Source organism: Grampus griseus (genome assembly GCF_964374135.1).
Source record: "Grampus griseus genome assembly, chromosome: 8".
NCBI classification, from domain to species: domain Eukaryota; kingdom Metazoa; phylum Chordata; class Mammalia; order Artiodactyla; family Delphinidae; genus Grampus; species Grampus griseus.
The window spans coordinates 54,467,211-54,493,617 of NC_139002.1; the positions used below are offsets into that span (position 1 = coordinate 54,467,211).

Here is a 26,407-nt window from a genome sequence, read left to right on the forward strand (position 1 = left end):
TGTGATCATTTAGTAGCGGTAGAATTATAAAAAGTAGTGAAAACTTCCTAGTGAAACAATTAAATGTTGGGTGAGATGAATGCTTGTGTGTCGTTTTGATTCTTCAATCACTTCACATAAGTTCTTTAAGGTCCTAAAAGTCTAAAATGGAAAAAAAACCACTCTAAGGAAATGTGAATTCATATTTGCAACATTAGTTTTACACATAAAGTTATCCCCAAAGCAAAGTCAACTAGGAACTTACTAGTTCATGGTATATATAGGTCACGTATAGCTTCCTTATTGTTCCTCTTTGCCCATTTCAGAGCCACTTTATCCACACTCGAGCACCCGTCCTTCTCTCCAGTCTCCAAGGAACAGATGTCACCTCTGTTTTTGCCACATCCCCTCTGCCTGTGTCCTTGATCTGGCCCCTTCCCTCTTGCCTGCTCTGGGTCTTCCCATCTCATTGATTTCTCTCTGACCTCCATCCCTCTATATTCACTTTCTCGATACAAAACTCTCCCTTATCATGGAAAACAAGTGTCATCCTGTCTCCCATCCAATCTGTTTCCTACTTGACAACCAGTCTTTAAAATAAATAGGTTATAGAAATGTTAAACTATATTTGAAAACTCTCACTGAAATGTCAGAAATTCCGAAGAGAAACTCTAGGACCCTAGCAGGCTTCTCAAGAACATACCTGAACTCCATCATGAGGAACAATTGTTCTAGAAAGCTGAAATTTACAATATGGGAGAGGGTCCTCCCTTTTCCCTGCACTTGTTTCATGTTTTTCTTTTGAAATGTCCATTTTCTTTCCTCTTTGGCATTATTGCTTGCTAGTGGGATGCCAGTAATTGCATCTTTTTTTTTTTTTAAGGATGAATTTTGAGGTTAAGTAGGGCTTACCAACATCAAGGAGAAGCAAGCTGACTCAGTTCTAGAAAATCAGAAAGTCGGCTTCAGATTCAGACTGATTGAGAAGGCAAGGCTGAAATTTTACTGGGAGGTACTACACGCAGAGTCAGGACAGTGCCAAAGAGGCAAGGATGAAAGGCAGGGACCCACAACCAGAGAAGGCACTTTGGAAGGGGAGAGAAGGCTAGGAAGCAGCCTTCAGGATGACTGTCCTCTCCATGACACAGCCACTTTTAATAGTCTGGATGTGCTTATGCAATGGTTTCCAAAATAAATGTTCTTGTCCATTTTATTTTTAAATCTTTCTTCTTAGTTTTTAAAATTGAGATATAATTCACAAGCCATAAAGTTCACCATTTTAAAGTGTACAATTCAGTGGTTTTTACTATATTCACAAGGTGGTTGTCACCCCCCAAAATAACCCCATATCATTAGCAGTCACTCACCATCCCTCCCCCCGAGTCCCTGGCAACCAGTAATCTACTTTCTGTCTGTAAGGATTTGCCTATTCTGGACATTTGATATAAATGGAATTATACAATATGTGGCCTTTTGTGTCTAACTTCTTTTATTTAGCATGTTTTCATGATTTCACCTATATTTTAGCATGAATCAGCACTTCATTCCTTTTCATGGATGAATAATATTCTATTCTATGGATATACCAAATCATGTATATCCATTCATCAGTGGAGAGATACTGGATTGTTTCTACTCTTGGGCTATTAGGAATAATAAACGTTTGTGTACAAGTTTTTGTGTGGACATATGTTTTCAATTCTGTTAAGTACATAGCTAGGAATGGAATTACTAGATTATATGGTAACTCTTTGTTTCAAGTTCTAAGGAACTGCTAAACTCTTTTACACAGCATCTGCATCTTTTTACATTCCCACTAGCAATGCACGAAGGTTCCTATTTCTCCACATCAGTAACACTTATTGTCAGTCTTTTTTTGTTATAGCTCTCCTAGTGGATATCAAGTGGTTTCTCAGTGTGGTTTCGATGTGCATTTCCCTGATGATTAACGATGTTGAACATCTTTTCGTGTGCTTACTGGCCAGTTGTAAATCTTCTTTTCAGAAACATCTATTTAAATCCTTTGTCCATTTTTAAATTGGGTTACCTGTCTTTTAAATTGTTGACTGTCCTTTATATATTCTGGATACCACACCCCTACCAAATATATGGTTTGCAAATATTTTCTCCGATTCTGCAGGTTAGTTTTTTTTTTTCCCCCCTTTTTTTCTTGCGGTACGTGGGCCTCTCACCGCTGTGGCCTCTCCCACCACGGAGCACAGGCTCTGGACGCGCAGGCTTAGCGGCCATGGCTCACGGGCCCAGCCGCTCCGTGGCATGTGGGATCCTCCCGGACCGGGGCACGAACCCGCGTCCCCTGCATCGGCAGGTGGACTCCCAACCCCTGCGCCACCAGAGAAGCCCCTGCAGGTTAGATTTTTACTTTCTTGATGTTGTCCTTTGATGCACAAAGGTTTTTCATTTTGATGACATCCAATTTTTTTCTGGGTGTTTTCTTTGCTTGTGCTTTAGATGTTTTACCTCAGAAACCATTGCCTAATGCAATGTTACAAAGATTTATGTTATATATTTGTAAGAGTTTTATAAGTTTATGTTTAGATCTGTGATTCATTCTGAGATATTTTTGTATATGGTGTGAGGTAAAGATCAAAATTCATTTATTTGCATGTGGCTATCCAGTTGTACCAGCACCATTTATTGAAAAGACTGCCCTTTCCCCCATTGAATTATCTTGGAATCCTTGTCAAAACTTAATTGACCAAAAATGTATGAGTTTACTTCTGGACTCTCAATTTGATTCCACTTATGACACTACTACACAGTTTTGATTACTGTAGCTTTGCAATAAGTTTTGAAATCAAGAAGTGAGTCCTCCAACTTGGCTTTTTTTTTTTAAGATTATTTTGACTGTTCTAGGTACCTTGAATTTTCATATGAATTTTAGGTTCAGTGTATCAATTTCTGTCAAAAAGGCAATTGGAATTTTGATAGGGCTTACATTTAATCTGCAGATCATTTGAGGGAATATTGGTTTCTTAACAATAGTAAGTCTTTTAATAAATGAACATGAGATGTCTTTCCTTTTATTTTAGGTCTTCCTTAATTTTCAAGAAAGTTTTGTAGTTTTCTTTTGTTAAATATATTCCTATGTATTTTATTCATTTTGATGGTATTATAAATAGAATTGTTTTTCTTAATTTTATTTTTAGGTCGTTCATTGCTAATGTATAGAAATACAAATAATCTTTTACTTAGGAATAAACTTAACCAAAGAAGTGAAAGACTTGTACACTGAAAACTACAAAATGTTGCTGAAAGTAATTAAAGAAGACACAGATAAATGGTAAGACATCCCATGTCATGGATTGGAAGACTTAATACAGTTAAAATGTTAATACTATACACTAAGATATGTCACCTGGGCTCATTTATCACCTCCCCATCTGTCTTAGAACTTGTTACAGATTTGAGGGATAATTTGTGGCAGGCTATCTATGAATGTCAAGGGCCTGCTGTACATAGCCCTTCCCAGATTGTCCCTGCCTACTTTGTAGCCCCACCATGCCATCATGTGCCACACACAAATTCTTGCAGTTCTCAAGCATCTTATGCCTCTTTTGTACCATTGAGTGGAATCACCTCCACTCCTTCTTTTCTTTCTGTCTTTGAACTCCTCACTCTCAAGTCCCAGGTCTCCATGAAGTTCTCTCTGGATTCTCATTCAGAGCAATCCCATGGCACTTGGGTCTGTGCAGACTTCAATACCACACTTACCACACAAGATTATAATCCTTCCTGTATCTCTTATCCCAAAGACTATGGGGCCTCTGGGTTCACTGAATGAAGACCAATTTGGAGGCTCTTACAACAGTTTACTTAAGAGGTGACATGGCTTGAAGTGGGCTGGAGGAAGAGTGAGGGGTCAGGTCATGAGATAGGAGTTAAGAAATGACAGGACTTGGTTGATTGGAGGCATTAGAATGTAGTGGTTGAAGGGTGTATGCTGTGCTGCCCAGCAGCTTAGGTTCTAAATCATACTCTGCCACTTGGTGGCTATGGACCTTGGACAAGTTACTTCAACCTTCTTACTTGTTTTCTTATTTGTAAAATAGGAATAATGACAGCATTTATTTCCTAGGGTTGCTGTGAAGATTAAATGAGTTGATACATACAAAGTGCCTAAAACAGTTAGTACCTAGCACATAGCCCTCCGTAAGTGTTAGTTGCTACTTTCTTGTTAAAATAATAATAATAATAATAATTGTTATTATTACTGGATATGAAGAGTGAAAGAGAGGAAGGAAATAAGGCTAAGTCCGAGATTTCTAACCTGAGCAACTAAATGGAAGGTGGTATTTTTTCATAAAACAGGACATTGAAGAAATAACAGAATTGAGAAAATTGTAAATTCAACTTTTTTTTTTTTGCTTTTTTTGGTTGCAGAATCTTAGTAACCCAACCAGGGATTGAACCCGGGCCACGGCAGTGAAAGCCCGGAATCCTAACCACTAGGCTACCAGGGAACTCCCGTAAATGCAACATTTTTCATTAAGACTTTATTCTTTTAGAGCAGTTGTAGGTTCACGACAAGTTTGAGGGGATGGTACAGAGATCCCCATATACCTCCCTCCCACTCATGATAGCCTCCCCCATTATCTACATCCTCCACCAGAGTGGTACATTTGTTACCACTGATGAACCTACATTGACACATTATCACCCAAAGTCCATACTTTATAAGTTCAATTTTTGATAAGTTGAATGACAGGTGCCTGTGGAACTTCCAAGTGGAGACGTCTAGTAGGCTGTAGGGTGTAAATGTCTGTAGTTCATGAGACAATTCTGGGATGGAGATATAGATTTGGGAATCATTCACACAGGGTAATTCAAATAATGGGCATGGATAAGCTTGCCAAGTCAAGTGTTTAAGGAGCAGCACAGTGGCTAATACTGTTCAAGGTTCTTTCTCTTTCTCTTCTCTTTAGTTAGTGTATTAATTATCTGTTGCTGTGTTTACCCCAAAACTCAGTGACTTAAAACAACAGCTATTTGGGACTTCCCTGATGGCCCAGTGGTTAAGAGTCTGCACTTCCACTGCAGGTGGCTCGTGTTAGATCCCTGGTCAGGGAACTAAGATTCCGAATGCCACGTGGTGCGGTCAATAAAAAACAAAACAAAACCAAACAAAAACCCAGCAGCTATTATCTCGCAGTTCCTGTTGGTCATTAATCTGGGCACAGTTTGGTTGGGTGCCTCTGCCTCAAAGTCTGTCCCAAACCTGCAGTCAAGATGTTTAGACAGGGATGCAAGCATTTCAAGGCATATATAGTACTACAAAGCTCATTAAAAAAAAAAAAAGATGAAAAATCCAGCATATCCTACCTGTGGTTACACTCTGTAACTTCCAAGGCTAAGTGAGAAGAGGCCATGCAGCTTCTATCAGTCTATTTCTTGGGATACTCAACTTCGAAACCCAGCTGCTGTGCTGTGAGGAAGCTCAGGCCACAGGGAGAGGCTATGTAAATGTGTTCCAGCTGATAGTTCCCACAGAGGGCCTAGCTGACAGCCACCATGTGTCCGCATGTCAGTAAGGAAGCCTCAGGATCTCAGGATCTATCTATTCCTGGTACATACTTTCCACTAGTTCGCCTTCTTTCAACTCCATCTTTGCCACATCGTTGTCACTAAGAGGAAATGAAGAAATAATAAGGGTAAAGTGCTTAGAACAGTGCCTGACACATAACACCCAGTTACCATTAGCTACTATTAAGATTATTTTAGAAGTTTTTATTGCTCTTCGACGCCTAACGAAGAAATAAAGCAAAAATTCCAAATCTAGTGGATTAATTCTTTTCCCTTCAGCGCCCCATCTGCTTACTGACATAACTAGCTCTTCACCTAGAATTAATTACCTCTTTGCGCTCGTTTGCCCGTCTGAGACCAGGGGATATGTGGCTCGTGCACTAGGACGGCCTTGGGACCTAGACTGATGTCTGGGGCGTGGCTGTTGAGACGTGAACAGGCCTAGATGAGGCGGGCGCAGGTGAGAAGGGTAGAACCCAGTTAGGAGACCTCCGACCTGTAAATCAGTGTGGTCTCTCTACTTCCTAGGCAACCTCAGGCAAGGACTCCCTGTCTCACGGTTCCGTTTCCCCTTATGCAGAAAAAGTAATTTATTATTTGTGGTGCTTCCTCTCTCACAGGGTTGCTGTGAAGACACTGAGGTAGGAGATCGGAGAGACAGCAGTCCGTTATTACAAGCCTGAAGCCTCAGAAATGGGAGGGAGAGAGGATAAGGAGTCACGTGACAAACTCGGGCCTCTCAGGCCTCCGAGAGTTTGTCCTAGAACGTCTCATTTCTATGGTAGATGGCGCTGGAATTTCCGGGGCAAAGACTTTGCTCTTCCTGAGTAATTGCTACCGCTTCCGGGGCGGGACGCGGCGAGGGTAGAGTGCTGTTCTTTAGCTCGCTGCTGACTGGTTTCTCTGCGCTCCTTGTTGCAATGAGCTTTCTCAAAAGTTTCCCGCCGCCTGGGTCGGCTGAGGGGCTCCGGCAGCAGCAGCCAGATACCGAGGCCGTGCTGAACGGGAAAAGCTTCGGCACCGGCACCCTTTATATCGCTGAGAGGTAGGTTCTCTGGTCCCCAGTGCTGGCTTCCTGCGCACCTCCTTCCCCCAGGGCGCGGGCGGTGCGGAGGAGCGGGGCGACACCAAGACCTCTGGGGCTGCGGGGCGGGGGAGCGCGTGCTCCGCGTTCCCTTGGGGGTGCCTCTGCTGGGGGTAAGATTTGACTGTTCCAGTGTCGTTTGTTCGGAACCTTTTTTTCTCCTCATTCATTATGCTTTTTACCCGCCTGTTTACCGGAGGTCTGGTGGGGTGTTGCTCTTTATTCAAGGTCTCATTTTAAGGTTTTGAGTTTCCAGGCCCTGAGTTAGAGTCATCAATGTGCCTGCCTTCTCGATGAACAGGAGCGGGAGGTGTTACCCTGAGCAGGATATGTAGGTTTAAAGCAAATTGTGCAGTATTTTTAAAATTTGGTTAAGGAGTGTAGGTTTTCTTCTGTAGGTATGGGTGGGGAGAGGAACACCTTCAACGCCACGCAGGTTGGGGTTATATCCAGAGGAACCTGACTCTCATTTTCATTCCTAGAAGGAATTGCCCTTTTATTTGGGTACCTGGGGCACTTTGTACTTTCACAGTCAGATAGACTTGTCTTAAATGTTGAGATTGTAGAATAGAGGTTCCCATTTCCATGATACACGGTTCCATTCATCTTCAGGCCAACAGTTACACATTGAATCCTTCTGTCCTTCACATCTCTCTGACTTCTGCATCAGTTTTGTCTACATCCAGAGAAAATTCTCTGCTTCTAAGAGGTCACATGATTATATTGGACCCACACAGATAATCCAGGATAATCTCTCTATTTTATTGTCAACTGATTAGTAACCTGAATTACATACACAAAGTCCCTTTTGCCTTGTAACATAACACATTCACAGGTTGACACCAGGGGAAATTGGAGTCATGGGGGCCAAAATTCTGACTACCACAGAGGGCACAAAAAGATGTAAAGAACCCTTGGTTTAGAAGGAAATCTAGTCACTGAGCAAAGCTTACGCTTTTGGCCAGTCACTGAGATAGGAAATATGGATGGGAGGAAAAGCAAGTTTGGGGAATGAGTTTGGTCTGTATATGTGTGGATTAGTTGCACATAGGAGCATGTTTCTTGGGAGAGTGGTGTTAAAGATGGATAGATTAGATACCCAAGAAGAGAAGAGGACCAAGGGTAGAACCCTGGGGACACATCTACACTAAGAGGTAGGTTATAGAAGAATAGACTTGAGAAAAGTGAGAGGCGCAGTCAAATAAAATCATATCTGGAAAGCACCTATTGGGTATTGACAAGGAGACTTTCAGTGATCTTGGAAGAGCAATTTCTTTTAAGGGGTAGAAAGTGGAACACAGATATGTTCCTAGCCCCTACTCAATCCCCTTTTTCTCCATGGCTTCTCTGTGTATTCGCTCTTCTATAATATAAATCCTGTTTTGGGAAGGTCCTATACTTGTCTTTCCATTTGGAAAATTTTCAAACCTAAAGAAAAGTTGCAAGTGTTGTTAATTAATACCCATGACTCCTTTGCAAAGATCCATCAGTTGTTAACATTTTGCCACATTTACCTCTTTCTCTTTTTTTTCTGAGCTTTTTGAGAGTTGCACACACGTCATCACTTCACATGTAAATACTTGAGCAAAAATCTAAGTATAAGGACATTCTCTTGTATAACCACAATACAGTTATCACACTGAGGAAGTACAAACTCCTTTTTAGCTCTTATCTGTTTAAAAAATTTACTTATTTCAACCTTTCACTAACAAATCTTTTTCTTTAAGAAACTATTTTTATAAAATATACATACAAAAAGAATATAAATTATAAATATATGGTTTAAGGAATTATAATTAAACTAACACCTGCATAACACCTCCAGGTTAAGAATAGAATATTACCAGTACCTTGGACACTGTTGTTCATCCCTCTACTGATTGTTAGCGTTACCTCCTTGGTCTCTTTCCCGTTTTGTTCTTTCCCCCCTAGCATTTCCAAATCTTGATAGACTCAAGATCTCAACAAACTGGGAAGGCTTCCTAGAGGATGTGACAAATGAGGATTAACAGTCAGGGGAATGAGGTGGGGCTAAGAGGAAACATTCTAATTAGAAGAAACAGGATGTTCAGAGGCAATGGTGAGAAACAGTATTGTGTGTGCCAGGGTATATATCTGTGTGCATACATGCACACACACAGTTCAGCAGTTCTTCATCTGAGGGACCGAGGGAGAAAGAGTGGAAACATAATAAAGCTGGAGAAGGAGGGAGTCATGTTTATGAGCTTAACTTATAGCCTAAAGGTTTTGGGGAAACTGTTTTAGGATTTTAGGCAAAGAGGAACAGGGTCTGATTTGGTTTTAGGTAGTTTTCCAGATGTGTAATGAGAGATTTAGAACTCTTGGGCTTATTTTCAAAGCTTAGTTTTCATAGAAAGTTGACTTTTTTCCAAATAAGGGAACAGAGGCATGAATCATTCAAAATAGATCATTTGAAACAAGTGAAATAAAATATTTAATTAAATTAAAAATAGGTATCTTAAACTTATAAATTATGCTCTTTTTATATCTTATTCCAAAATTAATTTAAAACCAAATAATTAAGCCAGTCCAAATTCAAGACCTCTCTTACCTTTCTGTCCTGTTTTTCTCCCCATGCCAGGAATAAAGTACAGTGATATTCTTCTGCAAAAAAATTGGAGGTTAGCAAAACATTCCTCTGCACCTTTACTGGCTTCCTAATTCTTTTTTTTTTTTTTTTTTTTGGTGGTACGCAGGCCTCTCACTGTTGTGGCTTCTCCTGTCACGGAGCACAGGCTCCGGACGCGCAGGCTCAGTGGCCATGGCTCACGGGCTCAGCCGCTCTGCGGCATGTGGGATCTTCCCGGACCAGGGCACGAACCTGTGTCCCCTGTATCGGCAGGCGGACTCCCAACCACTGCGCCACCAGTACCGGCTTCCTAATTCTTGATTTTCCCTTATGTGACTCATGGTTTCTTTGGGACTGGGTATAGTTAGATATTTTGGTTTGGAGGGCTTTTCTTCTAAAATATATGAAAAGAGAAGAAATAAAAATGAAAACTTAGTAATCAGAGTGAACGTTGCTTTTAACTGAAACTTTCTTCTGTAGAGTACATAATCCATGTTCCTGTATAAGGTTATGAGAGCTCCATAGGAAATGCTGTGGTGAGGTAGCATTTGTGTTCTGCCAGCAGTAAGGAACTACAGAGTAATTATTATGTGCTTTTTAAAGTGAAAGCCATAATTTATAGGCACTGAATCTATGCTTATATTTCAGTTTTTCCATCTCCTAATTGAGTCACTAAAGAAAGTTTTGTGGCTTTGGTATTTCAAATCATTTTGGACACCGAAATTTGGAATACTCCTTTCTGACTTGTGATAATGCCAGGGGGTTATTGAGCTGAGAAAAAAGAGTTTATTTGCTTAAAGTAATACAGTTTTAGTAAGGGACTGGCAATATTTCTGTGATACATGAGCACTATTTCTTCTCCACATTAAGAGGAAAGCAGTGGAGGAAAGGCCCGTAGAACACACACAATCCAATTACAATAATAAAATCTATTTCTTTGGACCCAATGGGATGAGTCATCCTGGAAAATCATTTGTAGAGCTTTTACCACTTTAAGCATCCTAAGATTTATCACTTTAAGCTTCCCAGGTTTTCTTTTTCTCTTTTTTTAATAAGCATGTTGAATGGAAATCTTTCTAAATGACAGTGCATATTTTTTCGCTTTTCCTTTTTTTAGTGTACAGTTCCTTATGTTTTAGTGTATTTACAGAGTTGTACAATTTTACCACAATCTAATTCTGCCTTTGCTTTTGATAAGTGAGGGTCAAGTGTTACACACTTGTGCTATTAGACATTGATTTCCTTTAGGGACTAAGGTATAAAGTTCAACCTTGCCTTACATCGGATATGAATGCTCTCAAACTGCTGTACTGTCATTGTTCCTGCACAAGGGAGTCCTAGGTTCTACTATTGTATTTGTTTTTGCTTCATTAGGAATAAGACCACCAGGCTTGTTAGAGCTGTATAGAAAATAGAACGATATGGGGGTTTTATTGCGTTAACCTTTTTTTAAAAGAAAAGCTGCATTGAGATAATTTACATAGCATGCAATCCATGTATTTGAAGTATACAATTAAATGTTTTTTAATCTATTTACAGAGTTGTGCAGCCATCAACACAATTTTATTTATTTTTAATTTTTAATTAATTAATTTTTTTTGGCAACGCCACGCAGCTTGTGGGATCTTAGTTCCCCAACCAGGGATTGAACCGGGCCCTGGCAGTGAAAGTGACGAGTCCTAACCACTGGACCACCAGGGAATTTCCAATACAATCAATTTTAGAATATTTTCATTCCCCCTGCAAAAACTGACACCCATTAGCAGTCACTTTCTATTTTCCTCCAGCCCTGTGCAACCACTGTATTGCATTAACATTTTTTTTGTGGTTTCTTAAGCATCTTTTTCCTACTTTTTTTCCTGCTAAGTGGTGAAGTATTACCAAAAAATTAGCCAGTCCTTGCTCAAAACTCAACGTACAGATTTTCTTGATATATTTCCTTTGTTATACCAATAAAATATTTGCATTAGACCACTTTTGAGGGAAAACTAGATGTTGCTTATTTGTGGCTTTCTGTTAAAGCTGCAGAATAAATGAAAGGCTTCATAAAGTCTGCCTTTCAATGTGATGATTATTTTCCAGCTTGTGGTATGATTACAACCATTTCATGTTTATATCATTTATTGTAGGATTAGTGAAGAAATTAGTGATTCCTAGGTATTTATTGCATACTTACATGCTAAGCACTATGGTAGTGGTTTTGAAGAATGTTAAATAAAGGAATATGACAAGTTTTGTCGAGTAGCTCACGTTCTGTCAGGGTACATATAAGATTCTTTACCACAGAGTTAGGTGCTCAATAGTATATTACTGAGCATAAGTACAGTTTAGAAAAAGAAGAGATCATTATGGACTGGAATAATTGTAGGGAGGGCTCTTGGAGAGGCTGACACTTATTCAGATGAAGAGGATTTGCAAAAGCAAAAAGGGTGCCTGAAGACATTCCAAATACGAACAAGCATAAAAAGGCATAGAAACACACAGTCACTTTTCTGTGACTGAAGAAAAACTGCATTTCAAATCTGTTTGAATAGAGGAAAGTAACAGAATTGGTCTTAAAGAAATTCAATTCCTGCTGTTGAATTTTCTTATTTTAGGAATATTTCTAAACAGTATGCTTGAATTTATTCACATGTATAAAAGTGTCCAAGCTGAACTTTTATAAACGTTAGGACGTTAAATTAGGATTTAAGTTCTGAAAATAATCTACTTAAAACATGTTTTTCAGCCGCCTGTCTTGGTTAGATGGCTCTGGATTAGGATTCTCACTGGAATACCCCACCATTAGTTTGCATGCGGTGTCCAGGGACCTAAATGCCTATCCACGAGAGCATTTGTATGTTATGGTGAATGCCAAGTTTGGAGGTATGTATGGTACTATTTAACCTTGAGCTTCCTTTAGTAGTATATTATATTTCAAAAAGCAGTCTCTGATGATAATCAATGTAATAATCAATTGACTTATTTTGGATAATACTTTCTTAAGCAAAATTTCAGCACAGTAAAATAGTTTGGCCTTTTAAAAAAAATATTTATTTATTTTTGACTGTGTTGGGCTTTTGTTGCTGCACATGGGCTTCCTCTAGTTGCGGCTGGTGGGGCCTACTCTTTGCTGTGGTGCACGGGCTTCTCATTGCAGTGGCTTCTCTTGTTGCGGAACACGGGCTCTAGGTGCGCAGGCCCAGTAGTTGTGGCACATGGGCTTAGTTGTTCCGCGGCATGTGGATCTTCCCGGACCAGGGATCGTACCCATGTCCCCTGCGTTGGCAGGCAGATCCTTATCCACTGTGCCACCAGGGAAGCCCATGGGCACTGCCTTGTATTTTCCATATACTTGCACTTAGAATTATTTAGCTATTGTGCGTTTGTATTTCTAGTTTTTCCTCTTGAGTTTAACCGTTTATTCTTTCTCTTTGTAAAGACATTTATATTTGGCACCCTTAGAGGCTTGGATCAGTGTACTTTGCTTCTAAGAGTTTAGGATAGAACATATTTTGTTTTGTTACAGAAATGGTTCTCAGTGGTGGACATGTTGCCCTCCCCCCATATTTGGCAATGACATTTTGATTGTCATGACTAGAGGTGGAGAGGAGTGCTACTGGCATCTAGTTAGAGGCCAGGAATGGTATTAAGCATCCTACAGTGCACATAGGACAGGCTCCCACAACAAAAAATTAACCAGTCCTAATGTCAGTAGTGCCAAGGTTGAGAAACCCTAGGGTACAGGATTCCCAAGTCTTGGATAAAATACAAAGATTCATAAAAATCTAGTGTAGTTGATGAAAGAAGAAGCGAGAAAGATTTTAAAAATCCATTTTTTTAGGCTGTCCACAATAAGTTGTAAGAATTCTGAATGAGAAACAGGTTAGGCACGAAATAGAATCTTGTGCTTGACTTTTGTAAGTATAACTAAATAAGAAGTTTATATAGTATATTGTGTTAGTTTAATATGTTCATCTTTTGTAGAAATGAACTTAGGGGTTGCAAAGACAATTGTCACATCTTTAGTAAACTTTTTCTTTTAAAATAGCGGGTTGCTTTTCTTTGAAATAGCACATAAGAGACAATCCCATGAATTTGCCTATTGAGCTATTGCTCCTTCAATTTGAGATTTTAATAGGGTTTCAGATATAAGATGAACATTTATATTGTTATACAGGTGTGGATCCTATTTTCCCAGCCTTTGTTCCTCTGGTCCTGATTCAGACTTTTTTTTCCTCTTTGGCTTACCTCCATTAACCTCTAAAGTGGACCATCGGCTTATTGTTGAGAACATTAGATTATTTTTAAAATGACTAAAAATACATTCCCATTTCTGACAATTTAGAAAGTTTTAAGGAGACAGAGTATGGCACACACTACTATGATCTAGCATGAGATGATGAGTGTTTGTCATGGTAGTATTTTCTTTTCCTAATTGTAAAAATGCTATATTACATTTCTGTTTACTGCCTTAAGATAGATTCCTGCAGATATAAAAGAAGGTATTAATTAATAGTAGTTATTTCTAGGGAGAGGACTAGAGGGTAGGGACTTTTTCCTTTGAATCCGTCTTGACTCTTTTACTTATATTTATACCAGCATGAATTACTTTTTTTTAAAAAATTTTTATTGGAGTATAGTTGCTTTAAAATGTTGTGTAGTTTCTGCTGTAACAGCAAAGTGAATCAGTTATATGTATACATATATCCCGTCTTTTTTAGATTTCCTTCCCATTTAGGTCACCACAGAGCACTGGGTACAGTTCCCTGTGCTATACAGTAGGTTCTCATTAGTTATCTATTTTATATATAGTAGTGTATATATGTCAATCCCAATCTCCCAGTTCATCCTACTCCCCCTCCGCCCTTGGTATCTGTAAGGTTGTTCTTTACATCTGTCTCTATTTCTGTTTTGCAAGTAAGTTCATCTGTACCATTTTTCTAGATTCCACATACAAGCGATATTATACGATATTTGTTTTTCTCTTTCTGACTTATTTCACTCTGTATGACAGTCTCTAGGTCTATCCATGTCTCTGCAAATGGCACTATTTTGTTCCTTTTTATGGCTGAGTAATATTCCATTGTATATATGTACCACATCTTCTTTATCCATTCGTCTGTTGATGGACATTTAGGTTGCTTCTGTGTCCTGGCTATTGTAAATAGTGCTGCAGTGAACACTGGGGTGCATGTATCTCTTTGTGTTACGGCTTTCTCTGGGTATATGCCCAAGAGTGGGATTGCTGGGTGTGAGTTACTTTTATAATTTGAAAAGTGATATCCATTCAGTTATAGAATAATAATTACAGTATGATACTATTCTGTTTTTTTAAATGCATTGAAAAAGTTTGGTAGTACCATAATGTATTCAACTCCTTAGAATTGTTTGGAACTCTCCAATATTTTTGTATTTTACTTTTTACAGAAGACACCTCTATTATATTTGACAATTTAATAACATTAGAAACAGGACAGAAAACGTCCTATTAAATCTGCTATTTAAAACTGCTAACAGTGGCCACTGAAATTTTTTTCCTTTTTTGCTTATCTGTATTTTTTCATTATTCTGCAGTGAACTTGTATGACTTATAAAAGGTAAAAAAAATTTAGTGGATACCCCCTTATTATTGATTTCTATGAGTAGAATTGCTGCATTAAAAGTAAATATTTTTAAAGCTCTTAACATATATTGTCAAGTTGCTTTCCAGAAAGTTTATACTTTCAGTACCTCTCTACCTTATCTTCATCTATATGGAGAATTAACATTTTTTCAAAATGGTAACTGTAATATGCTAAACAAAAGTTTTATATATATATACGTATATATATGTGTGTGTGTATATATATATATATATATATTTTTTTTTTTTTTTTTTTTGCGGTACGCAGGCCTCTCACTGTTGTGGCCTCTCCCTTTGCGGAGCACAGGCTCCGGACGTGCAGGCTTAGCGGCCATGGCTCACGGGCCCAGCCGCTCCGTGGCATGTGGGATCTTCCCAGACCAGGGCACAAACCCGTGTCCCCTGCATCGTTAGGCGGACTCCTAACCACTGCGCCACCAGGGAAGCCCCAAAAGTTACATTTTTAAGATGATTGGTTGAACATGTTTTGGTGGTTTGGGGGTCTTTTTAAGTGTTTTATTGACCATTTTTTTAAAAATTATTATTATGAACTAATTCAAACATTGAAAAGTACAGAATAATAAAAAAATTCCATTATTTAATGTCCAGTGTAAATTCTAACATTTTTCATAATTATTCTAGTCTAAAAGAAATAAACTATATTAATACTACTGAAATCTTTTTTGTATCCCTCCCCATTTCGTTCCTAACTGTCTCCAGAGTTCATCTTAAAGATGGTGTGTGTCCTTCTTGTCTATGCTTTTAGATTTTTACTGAATATGTATATACCCATAAGCATTATAATGGTTCTCTTTTGTGTTTAAAATTTTAATGTAAGTGGTATTATATATATTCTGCAACGAGCTCTTTCACTCACTTATATTTTAAAATCTCTTCATTTTGGTACATATAAATCACATTTAGTCATTTTCAGCTGCTATCTCTCAAACATAGTATGACCAGGTTACAATACATCTATTTCCTTTTTTTAATTAACACTTATTTTTTATGTTTTCTATAGTACATATAGTAGTTCAGTAAACATTCACATACAAACTCCTTGTGTACATAATATGTACTTAAATGAGGAATTTCTGGGTAGTAGGATAAACACATGTCTGGAATGGTTTTAGCAATTTCTACTTCCACCAGCAGCATGTGCTAGTTCTCTTTATTGAACATTTGTATTTTTTTCTTGCCAACAGACTTTGTTAATTTATCTTTTGGCTCAGCTAACTTTCATGGGCCTTAGTTTTCTCATCTGTAAATTGTTGGTGATGAATCACATCAGTGGTTTACAAACTGCTGCTGGAACCCCTTGTTTCAAGGTGAAAGAAACAGACATGACAATGGAACTCTACTTGATAGAGGCCTGACTGTACAGGTTTCCTCACCCCCACCATGACGTTGGGGCTTGGAATCCCTAGGACTCAAAGTACAGTGTGACTAGACCAGAGAGACTATCCAGAGTCTTTTTTAGCTCTAAAATAACAATGTTCTTATAATTTGAAGTAAAAAATTGCAGTATTTAGATATATCAGTAAGCATCCTTTAATTTAGGCTTCTATTTTTGAAAACAAATAAACAACATCATTAAAAGGCTATTTTTTTATTCCCTTTCTAGAAGAATCAAAAGAATCTGTTGCTGATGAAGAAGAGGAAGACAGTGATGATGATATTGAACCTATTGCTGAATTTAGATTTGTGCCTAGTGACAGATCAGCCTGTGAGTACTCTGTGGAGTTCTTTTCCCTTTAAGTACGAAGCATTCCCTCATCCCTCCCCCCACACACTTACCTTCACCCTCATTACCTCCCTTCTGTTGCTTTTTCTTCATTTTAGCATCTGTAATATCATTGAGGACCAGATAACTATTAATATAAAGATTGTGAATGAAGTGATAGTACAGTAGATGCCGTGTTGCCTGGTATGTTTTGTGAGTGGAGGAATATGTTATTTTTATGGACTTGATGCTGTTGACTGTGAATCTCACTGGATAGAGGACAGAGGACTCATGGCATTTCCAAAGTGGAAGATGCCAGGATAGCTGGAAAGAGCCCTGCCAGCTGAGGGGCTTCACCCTGAGGCCAGTGGTCTGACCAGGACACTGACACTTTTTTTTAGAAAAATCCAGCCAGGCATGAAGGGATGTCAATAATGTTTCGAAATGAACTCTTATTATTTTGTGGCGTGTCCATTGCTATCAAGCACTTTTCAAGATTGATTCTCCTCGGAATTTGGCAGGTTTTGTAAATGTTGTGACCCTAGTATACCTCTTGTCTACTCATTAAATTTATTTGCCCTGATGGTTATTTTATTAAATTTTTATTGTACATTGGTCAGAAAAAAATTAATTAGGAATTTTTAATTTACTTGTTCAGTGGAGGCCATGTTCACTGCAATGTGTGAATGCCAGGCTTTGCATCCAGATCCTGAGGATGAAGATTCAGATGATTACGATGGAGAAGAATATGATGTGGAAGCACATGGTTAGTGAAGTGGATTTTTTTAAGTGTTTGTGTATGTGTTTCATTTTAAGCATCTATTTGTATAGGATATGGGATTATAGTTCTTTATATCTCTAAGTATCCATATAGCTTGGTTTTTAATAAAAGCGAATGGCACAATTCATGTCTCAGCCAAATTAGAAAACTTCGTGGGCTTCCGAGGCTTGAGAGCAAAAAATAGAGATTACTCAGGGGAGAAAGTGGATAGAGATAAATGGAAGGAAGGAAAATGATAGGATAGTGGGGAGTCAGGAGAGTCTTTTAAGTTGATGAAGTTGCTCTCAGAAAACAAACCTTCTCTCTCCATTGCTTGGAACCTGTATCATCTACATCTTTAACATATTCCATCTAACACCTCATTGCCAAAGTAATTTCTTTTTCCCACAACCATACTTGATTGATCTAAGAATATCTCCCTTTACCTCCCCAGAGCATAGTGCAGTCACTAGCTTGGTGTAGAGTCTTGTTACTTGAGGTGCCTGCTGTTCTCTTTTCTTTTTCCCACTGGTCTCATGTATACAAGTTTGGCTCTCTGAAGCCTTTTCCTCCATCTATACCACTTCCTGGCCTGAGAACACTCATTTCTGGGATTTCCCTTTATATATCTAAATACATTCTCATCTTTGCTGAGATTTTGGGGTAATTAAAAATTTTTTTTAAATAAATTTATTTATTTTGGCTGCATCGGGTCTTCGTTGCTGCACGTGGGCTTTCTCTAGTTGTGGCGAATGGGGGCTACTCTTCGTTGGGGTGCGCGGGCTTCTCATTGCAGTGGCTTCTCCTGTTGCGGAGCACCGGCTCTAGGCATGCGGGCTCGGTAGTTGTGGCTCGTGGGCTCTAGAGCACAGGCTCAGTAGTTGTGGCACACAGGCTTAGTTGCTCGGCGGCATGTGGGATCTTCCCAGACCAGGGCTCAAACCCGTGTCCCCTGCGTTAGCAGGCGGATTCTTAACCACTGCGCCACCAGGGAAGTCCCAATTTAATTTTTTTAATCCTGTACTTTCCAGAATTTCTGATTTTTTAAAAATTAATTAATAAATTTTTGGCTGCGTTGGGTCTTAGTTGTGGTGTGCGGGCTCTTCATTGTGGTGTGTGGGCTTTTCTCTAGTTGTGGCGCATGGGCTTCTCTCTTGTTGTGGCACACGGGCTCCAGAGTGCACTGGCTCATTAGTTGCAGTGCACGAGCTCTCTAGTTGAGGCATGCGGGCTCTCTAGTTGTGGGGTGCAGGCTCATTAGTTGCAGTGCATGGGCTTAGTTACCCCGCGGTATATGGGATCTTAGTTCCCTGACCAGGGATCGAACCAGCGTCCTCTGCATTGCAAGATGGATTCTTAACCACTGGACCACCAGGGAAGTCCTCAGAATTTCTGATTTTTTAAAAGGAGCATGTATTTTAATCAATAAAAAACACTCACATGTAAAATTCCCACCTTGGGATAATACAAGACTCCCTAACTTTAGGAACACCCTCTTTTCCTTCTAGTCTCTGGACATTTGATTCTTTGGGAATTGCTGTTTACTGGCTTATTATGTCTTGGAATCCCTTCTCATCCTAGAGAGTAGAGACATTTTCTTTGTATCTCTGTCTTCAACAGATGGCTGATATATGTATGTTAAATGAATGTTGAGTGTTTTCCTGGAAGCCTTTTTTCATTTTAGCTTACCTTCAGTAAGTGCATTATTGATTATCTTTTTTTTTTCTAATTGTTTTTTAGTAGCTTAAAAGCTTTTTATTTATTTAGAACAAGGGCAGGGGGACATCCCTACATTTTATACCTATGAAGAAGGATTATCCCATTTAACAGCAGAAGGCCAAGCCACACTGGAGAGATTAGAAGGAATGCTTTCTCAGTCTGTGAGCAGCCAGTATAACATGGCTGGAGTCCGGACAGAAGATTCAGTAAGAGATTATGAAGGTGAGTACACAGAATTAACTCTTTATAGCATAGGAAACAAACGTAGAATTACATAGAATGGGAATTCTATGTAAAATTTTTTTTTAACTTTTTTCCCTAACTACAAAGACAGTCTATGTTCATAGTCAAAAAAATTTTAATGGGCACAGGCAAAGAAGAAATGAAAAATCAAGTAGAATTCTAATTGAGAGACATCTGTTACTTTCCTGCTGCATATCTTTCCAGTCTTTTTGTTTGCTTGCTATGTAAGTGTATGTGCAGGCACACATTGATGCTGCCATTTTAATTTTTTAAATGAATTCCTGCATGATTATGGGCAAAACTAGTCAGTTGATTAAGAGGGCTAGACAGCATTCAAGAAACTTGGGATTTCTTTTAGTGACAGACATTTGAACCTTACACAAGTGGCTTTAACTGTTTCATTTGTCTCATATTTGTAAGCCGCTTTGTAAATATTTTACCTATTAGACTGGTTCCCTTTTCTAAGTGTCCTATTTCAGTTAGAATCTTAACGTATTTCTTTTGACTCAGCCTTTACCATTTTTTCCCTTATCCAGTCCAATACTGAATTCTATGGATTTTTCCTTTAAATGACTTTTCAGATCTCTTTGCTATAATTACTGCTATCCTTCAAACCTAGCCCCTTTTCTTCTCACACTGGATTTACAATAGTAAATTTTTTGCCTCAGTCATTCCTTCCTCCAGCTCACTGTGCCATATGAATCTTCTGAGAACACTCTGTGTCCTCCCTGTATAAGGATGTCCCCTCAGTGATTGTCTGATACTCACCATATGAAGTTCAAACTCTTCTCTCTGACTCTGAAGAGACAGCTGTGTCTCTGCCCTACTTGTCTCCAGTCTTGTTCCTGCTACCCTCAATAAAACATTTAGATAGTGCTCTTATTTGCCAGGTCCTGATTTAAGCACATTATATGTATTTGCTCATTGAATCCTTCCAAGAACCCTCTGGTAGATGCTGTTATGATCCCCATTTTACAGATGAAGAAACTGAGGCACAGAAAGGTCACATAACTTGATTGAGGGCAAATAGCTAGTAAGTGGTAAGAGGATTAAATGAACTAATATGCAAAAACAATATGCCAGGCACTGTTGTGAGCATTTCTTACATCTTATATGTATTCATTTCAGTATTTTATGTTGCTGCAGAATCTTAATACTTCTAATTTTTAGTGATGGAGAATGTTCTTAAAGAGGGTTACCATAGTTTTTCTTTTATTGGTACATTTAAGTTTCTCTCATAATGTTGTGATCAGTATCTCCATGCGCATAGCATTCTGACCTGGGGGTCCTGAAGTTCTGGGATATTTAATTTGGAAAAACTTAGGCTTTGGGTCACACTTTTTCCTTATGTCTCCTCTCCATTTTAAGCCCTAGATGGTGAGCCTCTAACACAGGCTTTAGGGTGAGATGGCTCAGGTGATTTCTAGTGCTCTGCCAAACTCTTAGCTGAAAGAATTCAAGATATTTTTTTATTATAATGATTAACTGAAGAGTACCCTTGGACATTGAAAAATCTTTCATCACTGAAGTTTCTTTGTTGCTTTTAATTGTAAAATTCCTTATTTGATGCTTTGTAGCAAGTGATTTTAAGGTCACAAACACTTGTTGCTAAAGTGAGATTTTTGGACTTGTATTCCTAAGCCTCATTAGCGTATGGAGACTTGCCTATATATAAAACTTCTTCAGCCTGTACCATTCTCTATCTTCTAAAGTCCTGGGTACCCATATCACTCTTTTGCCATTTATTTGTTTATTTGACCTGTGCATTTTCTTTTTTAAAATTTATTTTTAAAATAAAAATTGTATATATTCAAGGTGTACAACATGATGTTTAGATATATACATGGTGAAATTTCTACTGCTGGCATTTCAGTGCTTTGTGTGTTTATTTATGTAAGAGGTGTTTGTTGAGCTACAGTGCCAGGTACAGAGAATACAGGAGTGCTCAAGAGAGATGCGGTTATGTCTGTCAATGACAATCTAGTGGCGAGAAAAATAAATTAACTAATTAGGTAGTTATAGTACATTGTGGTACAGCATGGAGATATAGGGGAGACTTGAGGAAGTGTGGAATCAGAGACTGGGCCTGTCACTCAGCTTGGATAGTCAGGGAGAGAGTCAAACTTCATGGAGTAAGTGACATTTAAGCCAGAATCTAAAGATGAATAAAAATGAACCAAGTGAAGAGGGATTGCATACAGTTTGGGGAGAGAGGCAGGTAAAAGGATCAGTCATGTGCAAAGGTCCAAGAGACCATTTAGCTTTGGGGAACTGAAAGTTCATATGTCTGGAACTCTGAGTGTGAAGGGTAGTTATTATAGCAACAGATAAAGGTGGAGTAGTGAACTGGGCTGTATATTAAAGGAACTTGAAAGCTGTGTTAACGAATTTCAACTTATGCGTAGGTCATTGGGAAACCATTGAAGAATTTTAGTTTGATTAATGTTTCAGAAGATGACTCTGGCTATGATAACAAAAAATTAATTGCAGAGGGAAATACTAGAGGAAAGAAGAGAAACCCTGTTAAGTACTTTATGATTTAAATTAGATAAGAGATAGTGGCCTAAATTACAGAGTGGCAGTGCGTGTCAAAAGACAACAGATTTGAGAGATATTTAAGAGAGAGAAGCAACAGAAGTTAGAGACATGGTAGGGGTTTCTGGGTTGGGCAGGTAAAAGGTATCCTTTTGCAAAACTCTTTGGAGAGAGAAGCATTTTCTACGTGGAAAGATGATGAGTTAATTTTAGATAAGTGTTGTTTTTGCATGCCCTGCTGGATATCAAGGTGGTGGTGTGCCAGTGGGCTGCAGGCAGAAGCCAGTTTGTGGTGGGCTAAAGAGTTGAGGGGTGAGTGGGAAGTGAAGAAGTGGAGAAAGCAGCTTTAGGCAACTCTTTCCAGAGGGCCTTTTTTTTTTCTTGTCCTCCCCTCTCCTTTTTTTTCAATGAGATAAGAAAAAGATATGTAAGAACCTCGCTCTACTTATTTAGTCTTCTCTCCTGAATTATGTCGTAAGCTTATGAAGATAGGACTTCATATCGTAAAAAAAAGTCACACAGTAAACACCTAGCACTGTTCTGTGAAGAGAGAACAATGGATGCTTACTGCATTTGAAAGTCCCTACCTGGTGTTCTTTCAGTGTTCAGGTTGAGAATTGCGAAGTAAATGTTAAATATATAGACTAATTTTAACTTGGCCTAAATCCACAGGTGGCATTTTTCTTTCTCAGTTTGTTCCCTGGTACTTTTAATTTTCAAAAGAGAAAGAAACTGCAACTCCTACAAGCAGGGGGCACTAGCTTCCTTCTGGTCTAACTTTGAGCTGAATCTTTACCTATCTGAAGTGCTTAGTAGACTGTTGCTCAGTGGTTAATTTTTTCTTCAGATGGGATGGAGGTAGATGCTACACCAACAGTTGCTGGACAATTTGAGGATGCAGATGTTGATCACTGAAAATGATTGATGCTGCTTTAGGGTGAGTAGTTTATTTTCTCCCTTGTCACTGAACATGAAAATCATGTGAAATAATTGATTTTTATTTTCATAATTGAGGAGAACTCCATAAAATTAGCAGTTGTGGAAAAATGTTAGTTATTCATTTATGAAATTATTTAAAATCGTGTAGGTTTTTTCCCTAAGAAATCAAGATCTGCCAACATGGTGATGTTCAGGTTAACATTTATTGAGCACTTATTACGTGCTAAGCACTATGCTAGGCATTGAGAGTACATGGAAGAATAAGACATACCCATCTTCAGTGAATCAGGAGAAGGATATTACCCTTTGTTCAGAAACAGAGATATCCCTGGTTGGCTCAGGTGGGAACAACAGAGCCTGAGGTCATGTCCTGCTCTGCTCAGTCACCTTTTCCCACTTGTGATGTTTGAAACCTTAACATACTCATCAAAAAACACAAAGCAGAGATTTGCTGCAACTCACTACTTTTCAGTTGAGGGAGGAAGTAGAAGTCATTCCAATCTGAGTTTAAGCCTTGAATCATAATCTTGTATCAGTTTCCCTCGTTTTGAATATAATGGAGGACCAAGGTCCTGGGCACTTCAGTGTTAAAGGCTGATTTGCCAAACCATATCAAGTCCACGTACAGTTGCCCAAAAGCTGTCACTTCCCAAATTGCTTCATTCCTGCTTTTCTTGACGGACATGAGTTCACTGCCAATTTTCTCTCCTCTGACACATTCTCATGAGCTTTGCCTGAAGTTTGTTCCTGACTGTTTACTTGTTACATGCTACTCTGAGAAATAAATTGTCCTTTGTCAGTTTGAGTATCTCAACTGTATGTTAAATACTAGCTGAAGGTCATGTAGCTAGTTTATATCATACTGAGCTAGGATTAGTAATTAGCAGTCCTTCCTTTAAAAACTAAGATCAGGAATACCCTGGCAGTCCAGCAGTTGGGACTCCGTGTTTTCACTGCCGAGGGCCTGGGTTTGATCCCTGGTCCGGGAACTAAGATCCCACAAGCTGTACAACGTGGCCCAAAAAAAAAAACTGTTAAGATTTTTACATTGTTAAATTGTTGTTCCACTGTCCCCTTTACAACGTCCTTCTACTGCTGACCTTATAGCATTTTCTTGAATACTAGCTGTTTTCCATTCTTTGAGTACTTATACCCAGGTTCTTTGTTTTATTAAAGCATATAGTAATAACGTGGCAAGATTTATGTATTTTTGGCTTGAGTTTTATACCATTGTCAGTCATCCAATTAGGTTGTAAGATCCCTTGTTTTTCAAGTTCCATTTACCTTCCAGATTATTGCCACTGTGAAAATAACATCGCTTCTTACAGTAACCATGAATTGTGATAATGGAACTCTGCCTTCCTCTTAGATGCCAGTGGAACTATTAGAAAATAATCTTAAGAGTTCTGTGATTTAATATCTCTTTCTTTAAATATTTATTTCCACAACATTTATTTCTGTCATTGGTAGCCATATAGTCTAAAATCAGCAATGTCTCCTCTGCACTTAGCTGGAGCTCTGTTAACGTTAATTTTCAGATCTCACAGTTCCAGGTGTCAGTATTTCACTATTCTACTTCATGGGAAATCTTTCAGTACCAATATAAGCCTTCTTCCCTTATTTCTCAGATTCTTATTTATTACATTCTTTATAGCGTGTGGATTTTTTCAGTAACTTTTATTGAAACTGGAAAACAGATTTTTTGATCTGGCTTTAACATATTTCTTCTTGAAAACAGACTATTCAGAGAACACCAACTACTCTACTAATAAGATTGAGAAACTTATTCGGTATGTCACAAATGGTTACACAAATGGGATGTTACAGCATTTCCTGGCGAGAATTCTTAGCATTCTTTGTAATGCAATTTTATGGTGAAATAACTGTAAAATAGCCCAAACTTTCTAATGAGCTGATGATTTGTTTTCCTTTCATTTTGTGCTACAGCTGGAGCAGAGAGATACTTGATTCATAAAGTTTATATAAGTTCTTCATCTGGATAATTGACCTCAATTCCAAACAATGTCTGTAAATTTTTAATCATTTAAAATTACATTTGCTTTTGAGGAGTGAACAAGGAATAATTAGAGTGTGTATGCAACTATTAAAAATTTCAAGATAATGGAGCTAGGACTTCTCAATGCATGAGATGGGGTGGAGGGGAAGGCACATGAATAGTGGAATCACAAATCTACCACGTACCAGCTGTGTGCCTTTGGACAGGCGTATAACTTCTCTAATTCTCAGTTACCTCTTCCGAAAAATGAGGATGATAGTAAATACCTGGCAGGATTGTTGCTAAGACTGAGATAATCTAAGTCCCTGGCACTCTTGACTAGGCATTTAATAAATTAGCTATTATTATTATAAACACTGTAAACCTTTTGTTTTTCAGATTCTGCTCATAACCTTAGGAGAGAACTTGGTGCCTCTTCCACTGTGGAGTGGGTATTGATGAAAGTCTTTTTCCTTCTCCAAAACTTACCTGAACCAGTTCTTTCTTGAGACAGATTATACTGAGACAACAAGTTGTCGCCAGCACAAGAAACTATGACCTTTATTAACAAAGGTGAATTAACTTAACCAAGAGGGTATTTGTAGTTTATCATTTACTCCAAAACTTTGTGTCTAGGTGTACCCTCCGTAGGCTTATAATTCCTGCCTTCACTATATGCATCCTCATAACCTAGCAGGACTACATGGTGGAAATGCACTGGCACTTGAAGGTGTAGGTAGACTGCATGGGAAAGAGAGGGGCTGAATACAAGATATACACCTTAGGGCCTAAGAATACCCTTACTCCTTAAAAAAAGAAAAACAGATATCTCAGATAAATCCTGGCCTATGCACAGTCTCCGCAGGGTTAAAGGTCTTTTTCTTTTTACTAATTGGGAACCCAGATTAATTAACTCTAGGGAGCCTCTTCAGAAACAGCCCAGCCACACATACTACCACTAACACAAGTGCTTTTGCCTAGCCTTTGCTCCTTTCACCATGTTTCACCAGTCTGCTCTCTTATAACCTCTTAGGTTATATCCTTCCATTCCCAACCTCTTAGGTCAGTTTCTGTAAAAGAACAAGTGAAATTGGGGTGAAGTTCTCAAAGTACTTCAGATAATTGTTTTGTCTTTGTAATAGCTTAACAAATAAATCTAGGTTTTCTATATTATTGTGCTCTTATCCTTTTTTTTTTTAATTCATTTTTATTGGAGTTTGGTTGCTTTACAATGTTGTGTTAGCCTCCACTGCATAACAGAATGAATCGGCCATACATGTACAGATATCCCCTCCCTTTTGGACTTCCCTCCCATTTTCATTCTTGCCTAAAACCATTAATGAGAAACATTTCTTTAAAAATTAGTGTTGGCAAAAACTGAGAATCTTGTTGGTCTTATTTTTGTTTGACTTTTGTTGAGAACATGAACATGAAATAAGTAAGAAAATGTATAGTTAGAGCTTCAGGCAGATGTTTAGTAGGACAAGGTCATAACACATTTCAAAGGGATTTCTGCTTCCACTTGAATCAGGAGTAATTTCTCAGGGCATACTTTTCAACTCTCAGTTTTCTGTTTTCACAGACACCTGGGTAGTTATCAGGCTGATTTGTAATTACAGGTTTATACTTGGACTTTTTTTTTTTTTTTTTTGCGGTACGCAGGCCTCTCACTGTTGTGGCCTCTCCCGTT

At 38.5% G+C, this 26,407-nt stretch overlaps 1 protein-coding gene across 2 annotated transcripts; it reads left to right on the plus strand.

Annotated features, from left to right (window-relative positions):
* The first annotated feature begins 6,382 nt into the window (after positions 1-6,382).
* On the plus strand, positions 6,383-25,887 carry CLNS1A (chloride nucleotide-sensitive channel 1A). 2 transcript variants are annotated; one of them, XM_082660567.1, is made up of 7 exons: positions 6,383-6,568; positions 11,926-12,062; positions 16,427-16,528; positions 17,184-17,291; positions 19,053-19,226; positions 22,630-22,719; positions 25,117-25,887. In XM_082660567.1, the coding sequence occupies exons 1-6, from the start codon at positions 6,444-6,446 to the stop codon at positions 22,695-22,697; spliced, it is 714 nt and encodes a 237-aa protein (XP_082516693.1). In that variant the 5' UTR covers positions 6,383-6,443; the 3' UTR covers positions 22,698-22,719; positions 25,117-25,887. The 2 variants fall into 2 exon arrangements, with proteins under 2 accessions (XP_082516693.1, XP_082516694.1); XM_082660568.1 differs by lacking the exon at positions 19,053-19,226.
* The last annotated feature ends 520 nt before the right edge of the window (positions 25,888-26,407 follow it).